The following is a 6,780-nucleotide window of genomic DNA, read 5'->3' on the forward strand; positions in this document are numbered from 1 at the left end:
GTGGGTGTGTGTATATGTGTATATGTATGTGTATGTGTATATATGTGTGTATATATGTATACATGTATGTATGTGTATATATGTATCTATGTATGTGTATATATGTATACATGTATATATGTGTGTATATATGTATGTATGTATATATGTGTGTATATATGTCAGCAATACCATCCCTTTCTCAAGAAACCTAATTTTTAAATCTTCTTTCCTTCTCTAGATGATGCATATTTACTACAGGGGCTTAATATAGAGGAACTATATCCAGAGACCTCTAGTTTCATCACTTACGATGGGTCGATGACTATCCCACCCTGCTATGAGACAGCAAGTTGGATCATAATGAACAAACCTGTCTATATAACCAGGATGCAGGTGAGTTTCTCTCTGGTCCTTTAGCTAAAGGAAAAGAATGATGTAAAAAAAAAATCACTGAATTGTGGAATGCCTATTCTAATAGTTTACTAGGACCATTATAACGAAGTCCCACAAACTGTGTAGTTTAAACCAATACAAACTTATCGCCTCACAGTTCTGGAGACTAGAGGTTCAAGACCAAGGTGTTGGCAGCATTGCTTCCTTCAGTGGGATGTGAGGAACAATCTGTTGCATGCCTCTCCCCTAGCTTCTAGTGGTTTGCTGACAATCTTTGGTGTGCTTTGGTATTTAAAAGCAGCACCCCAAGCTCTACCTACATTTTTTTTTCTTTCTTTTTTGAGATGGAGTCTCACTCTTGTCACCCAGGCTGGAGTGCAGTGGCGCGATCTCGGCTCACTGCAACATCCACCTCCTGGGTTCAAGCGATTCTCACGCCTCAGCCTCCTGAGTAGCTGGGATTACAGGCACATGTCACCATGCCTGGCTAATTTTTGTACTTTTAGTAGAGATAGGGTTTCACCATGTTGACCAGGCTGGTCTTGAACTCCTGACCTCAGGTAATCCATCTGCCTCGGCCTCCCAAAATGCTGGCATTACAGGCGTGAGCCACCATACCCAGCCTCTACCTCCATCTTTATAAGGTGTTTTCTCTGTGTGTCTGAGGCTCTGTGTCCAAATTTCCCATTTTTATAAAAACACCTTCTGTATTGCATTAAAGCCTACCCCCAATAAGCTTGTCTCAGCTAATTCCATCTGCAATGACTATTTTCCAAATAAGGTCACATTCTGAGCTACTGGGGGTTACCAGTACCTTCAGCTTATGAATTTCAGGGGTATACAATTCAACCCATATGCCTGGGTTTAAAGAGCCAGCATCCAAAAGGCTTAGCCTGAGCTAATTATAGAAGCATCTCACCTGTCTCAGTGGGAAAAGACAGCCATTAGTTCCCAGAGTGCATTCTACAACTACAGTGTTCAGAAAGCAATCCAGCAAAATGGAAGATGTCATCATGCATTTGAAAAAGTTGGGTTTTAAAAAGTTAAATAGATTCCATTCTTGAAGGACTTCTGGGGTCCTTCTTAAGTGCTAATACATGTGTCAGTCTTCAAGAGGAAGTGGTATGATACATAGCGTTTCGCACACATATTTGAATGTGGGGTTTTTTTGGATCATCTCGCAGAGTTAGTACTCCTCAGAACTCGACGGAAGGCAGATGGGTCCTCCTGTGTGAGCTTGGCTACACAGCTTATTGTGCTCTTCAGGCCTGTCACCCCACCTCTATGAAATGAACACTCCTCTTCTTTATTGAGAGGGGGATAAATTACATGAGTTCGCTCCAGCTCTGACATTCTACGACTGTGGGAGTCTATAACAAATTAAAGGAGAGATGAGCAAAGGAAGCAGAAGCCAATCTCCTTGATGGGATATGTGTTCCCACCTGACAACCATCTGAACAATTTGAAATTCCTTATCCTATCTGTATTGATGAGGACTCACTAGGTGACAGGCAACAGTAACTCCCCGCTTAAGCTTAGAAAAAGCATTTATTCGAGAGCTACAGGGGCATCTTAGAGAATTTAACATCAGAAATTGACATCAGAAATTCACTGAAATGGGAACCCCAGAAGTGCTTTCTCTCTGCTGTCCTCTTGTCACCACACATTCACTTCATTCTTCTTTCCTGCTAGAGACCGTCTTCTTTGGCCTCACAGTCCTGTGGCAGAACACGGCTGCAAACAGTCCAGCCACATGGCCCTCATAGTCTCACAGAAAAGAAATCAAACTGGTCCAGCTTAGTTTAGCTCTGACCCATGGACCAGTCACTATGATCCAGGTAATACTATGTGGGAGTCATGGAGTTATTGAGCCAAAGAGTATCAAAGAACGAACAAACCCTGGAGAAACCTAACCAGATTTCCTTTTATGGATGCTGCATTTGAGGGTGACAGAGCGCAAGTGACTTGTTCAGAGGCATACACAGGCTAGTAAGCTAGAAGCAGGGCTGGCTTCATGCACGGAGACATAGTGGGCCTTCAGCTCAATTGAACCCATGGAAAAAAGGGACTCTGTGGGATTTATACAGCCCTTTCCTCATACAGCTGATACCACCTAGCTTGGCCACAGTCTCTGTGGTCTTATTTTCTTCCCTAGTGCATTTAAGAGGATGGTTGGATCTCACGGCTACTTCTCTCTCCTCAGATGCATTCCTTGCGCCTGCTCAGCCAGAACCAGCCATCTCAGATCTTTCTGAGCATGAGTGACAACTTCAGGCCTGTCCAGCCACTCAACAACCGCTGCATCCGCACCAATATCAACTTCAGTTTACAGGGGAAGGACTGTCCAAACAACCGAGCCCAGAAGCTTCAGTATAGAGGTGGGTGTGGTGGCTCAGAGAGTGGAGGATCTAGGCCAGAGCTCAGTCTCTCTGCTTAGACCTGTTCTTAAAGGCCTGGCATTATCTTCCATCATAGGAATGATGATTATAAATGACAATAACCCATCATGCTCCATTTGCATGGTGGTGAAGGTCTTAAGTTTTGATATATGTGATATAGATATCTGTATGAACACATCTAGATAGGTGGGTAGGTAGGTAAGTGAGTGGGTGGATGGATAGATGGCAAGGTGTAGAGGTTTGATATATGTGATACATACATATATAACCCTTAAATACATATATCAAACCTTTAAAACCCCTGTAGATCAGGCAAGACAGCTTCTTTTTATTGCCATTTTATAGAAGAGCCCAGAAAGGCTGATGCTCCCAAGGTTATCTGTTAGAACAGGACAGCAAAAAGCATTAGAGCTTTTAAGTATATGCAAGAAAGACCCCCTTTTCCCTAGAAGGTTAACAAATACTCTAAAGGGCAGGTCATTAGGATCCAATGGGATAATTTGTGAGTGTATCTTTGCCCAGTGCTATGTCCCTAGAAATGGTTATTATTCCTACTAAAGGGAACATTTAAGGTGACATCTGCCTCCTGTAACTCTGTGATCCTCACCCAGCCCTCTCTCTCTTCCCTTCTGCATACTACTAAACATCTGTTAATCATTGTGGTAAACATTCAGTGTAGGAAGAGGCAAGATGGGGTCTTGGAGGGCCCTGGACTGGAAATCAGGACATCTAAGTCCTGGGCCTGGTTCTAACAAGCTGTACAAACCCAGCCACATTATTTACCCCCTAGACCTGGCTTCTTCATGACAGTTCCTATGCCATCTACTTCACAGCTTGTTAAAGGAAGCAAACAAGAGCCTGGATGGGGAGGCCCTTTGTAGCAATAACATGCTCCCTAAATAGGAGGGCTGTGGTTATTACCAGACAGCTTTTAGAAGCAGCCTCCACCACTACTCCTTGATCCTCCACTTCATTCTTCCTACTTCCCCCATGTTCCCTTCTTTTTTCTCTCTCAGATACACTTGCATGCCCAAACTACATATTTTCCACTCCCTTCCAGCCAGAACTACCAGAAAATTACCTAACTCATTCGTTGCTTCTTCTCCTTAGTCAACACCCCTGTATTGTGTTCCTAGTATGTGTCAGTTAGTTGGGTGATGGGTGACAGATAGGACCCCTAGCCACACAGAGCATATGGTCTACAACAGGAGTCTACACACTTTTTCTATAAAGGACAGAGTAAATATGTTAAGTTTTGAAGCCATAAAATCTCTGTGGCACTCTGACATTATTGTATGAAATCAGCCATTGATAATATGTAAATGAATGGGTTTGGCTGTGTTCCAATAAAACTTTATTTATAAAAACAGGTATTGTGCTGGATTAGATGTGTGGACTGTTGTTTTTCCATCCCTGGCCTAGAGTAGTGTCATCCACTAGAACTTTCTGTGGTAACGGGAATGTTTTCATGATAGGTTGATTACTATCCTGCATTGTCCAATACAGCAGCTACTAGCCATATGTGGCTATTGAACATTGGATGGGTGACTAGTACAATGATGCAACTAATTTTTTAATTTTAATTAATTTAAATGTATAGTATGTTGGTCAGTATAGGCCTAGAAGGTCATGGAGAATTGGAAGGGGGTAGTTGAAATGCACATAAGTAAGCAGGCGTTTACAAAACAGTCCCGTCCCCTCTGGAGGAATTCCCTAAAACTGTGCAAATTAATTGAATATGCCTCATTTTATATTGTATGTGTGATTTTTTTTTCTTTCTCTCTCTCTGCAGTAAATGAATGGCTCCTCAAGTAGGGAACAAAGCCAAGAAGAATCCCACCTCAGTGAAATGCTACAACTGTGAATTGACGTAACCTAGAATGTCCCCCTTCTTGCTTCTCTCTCCTTCTTTCCCCCAAGCCTCATTCATTCTTGGGATTGGCCCTTTCTTCATGAAAAGTGTCTGCAAAACCATGGCAGAGGAATACATCTCTCACACACTCACAAACACACACACAAGCACTTGCACATACATACACACACATGCAAACATACCTACACACACTCTCTTACAACCTCCATCATGGGAAGTCAAGTTTCAGAAACAAAAGTCTCATTCATAAGGTCTTAGAAGAAAATAACCAGTTAACCTGATTACAATTTTGATACCGTTTTCCTGAACTAATAAATTTACCCAATGAGACTTTTCAGCCTTTGTACATACAAAATTCTTCCAAAAGAGAGAGAAAATACAGCTCTGATGGCATCAAACGGACTTTGCATCAAGTAATTTCAGATAGTGTCCTAGGATCCTTTGAGGGTGCTGGTAGCAGGTGAGCAGGACAAAGTTGACCAAGGACACTTATTTCTAGATTATAATCCTCCGGTTAACCAAAAAATTAAAAAAAAAAAAAAAAGGACAGACATTGAAGAGCTACACATTGTATATATATCACCACAGACTATAAAGAAATGGAATTATTTCCCTCTTTGTCACATATCTGTAGTAGGATTTGCCAAGATCAGAAATGACCCATTTGCTGTTTCTTGTTTTCCAAAGGTCATACATTGTGTTTGGTTATTGTTACCAGCTCAATAAATGTGTTTAACGAGTTAATTTCATTTTTCTGGCTTTGGTCTATTCTCCTTCCTTACAGGCTAAGCCCTGGCTCCATGCAACTGCATTCTTTGATTTCACTTGTTCCTTCATCTACATGTTTTGTTCATTTGCAGCCAGTTTTTACTGAGTTTGTGGCAATCAGGAATGCATTTGCTAAGCAAGTATAACTTTAATTCCACTCCATGGCTCGATCATTCACATGAGGTGAGCTTCAGCCTGAGATAGCAGGCGACAGATTTCTTGCGTTTCAAAACTGCCATGCCCCCCTGTGATGCTCCCGTGAAGGAATGCACTTTGCCTTGTAAGTTCCTGGGAAAGGAGTATCTTTTCTCTCCAGGTGCAGCCAGATCTCACAAAGTACAAACGAATGCCTTTCTTTTCTTGTTTATAATGGTCACTCACTGTGTTTGGTTACTGTCAAGAAATCAATAAATGTGTTTAACAAGTTACCCAGTACCTATGTCTGACTTTATTGAGAAAGAGGATGCTCCCTGCTGAAGTCTCTGAGTCCTGCTGGGTGCAGGAGCAATTGCATATGAGACTGGCAGGGCAGCCAGAACAGCCTGTCTGGCCATTCCCAGAGCCAGGTAATTAATACCCTGTTGAGAAAGCATATAGGCTTAGCTGCTGGAAGAGAATACTTGGATGTGTGTTCAGTGGCCAAATTAAAAATAACTTTCATCTCTCCTTTCTGTCACACTCTCCTGCAAGGGGGAAAGCTCAGGCAAGGAGAGTCTGTGCAAATGAGAACATTCCCAAGCATGTGAAAAACTTTAGCCCAGTGACTAGATGGATTGACAAGGAAAATTTCAAAACACTCAGTTATTTCATACTCAAAATAATATACTTAACTGGATTTTATCTTTTACTTTTTGCGTCAATGTCAGACACACGGCAGCCTTAGCTATGATGGCATCTAGGCCTATTTCTGAGCAACCTTATTTTTCCAGAGAACCAAATATTCACAAAGGTTTAGGGTGAGCAGGTGGCAATCTTTATTTATGTGGCTTGCTGCTGCTTCTGAGGTAGAATCTTCCTTATCCTGCAATGGCAGGCAGCGATATAGTATAACAGCGGAAGAATATGGATGGTAAATCAACTTTACTCTGCCTCTTGCCTGCTGTGTGACCCTAGGCAAGTTGCTTTACTTCTCTATCGGTACACTGGGGAGGTTAATAATTGCTTCTCTGAGTTATGAGGCTTAAACACTATGTAGCTACTTAAAGCAGCTTGCACAATACCTGCAATGACTGTTCTATAAATGGTACCAATAGTAGAGCATTTGTATGACCTGCCTATTAAAAGTTTATCTGAATCATATCATGCCTTCCTTTACAGGGTGGTGGTAGCATCAATCACAACAAGGACACCTGAGTGACAGCAAAA

The 6,780-nt window shown here is 41.9% G+C and overlaps 1 protein-coding gene across 2 annotated transcripts in view; it reads left to right on the forward strand.

Annotated features, from left to right (window-relative positions):
* CA10 (carbonic anhydrase X) overlaps window positions 1–5,850 on the forward strand; it is a 537,715-nt gene extending 531,865 nt beyond the window's left edge. The window contains exons 7-9 of one of the 2 annotated variants that reach the window (XM_011999215.1): window positions 221–375; window positions 2,579–2,753; window positions 4,567–5,850. In XM_011999215.1, coding sequence (XP_011854605.1) covers window positions 221–375; window positions 2,579–2,753; window positions 4,567–4,589 — 353 coding nt within the window. In that variant the 3' untranslated portion in view covers window positions 4,590–5,850. The remainder of the gene's footprint in view (window positions 1–220; window positions 376–2,578; window positions 2,754–4,566) is intronic. The other variant, XM_011999214.1, reaches the window with a different exon arrangement.
* The last annotated feature ends 930 nt before the right edge of the window (window positions 5,851–6,780 follow it).

Source organism: Mandrillus leucophaeus, unplaced genomic scaffold (genome assembly GCF_000951045.1).
Source record: "Mandrillus leucophaeus isolate KB7577 unplaced genomic scaffold, Mleu.le_1.0 Scaffold59, whole genome shotgun sequence".
Lineage (NCBI taxonomy): Eukaryota > Metazoa > Chordata > Mammalia > Primates > Cercopithecidae > Mandrillus > Mandrillus leucophaeus.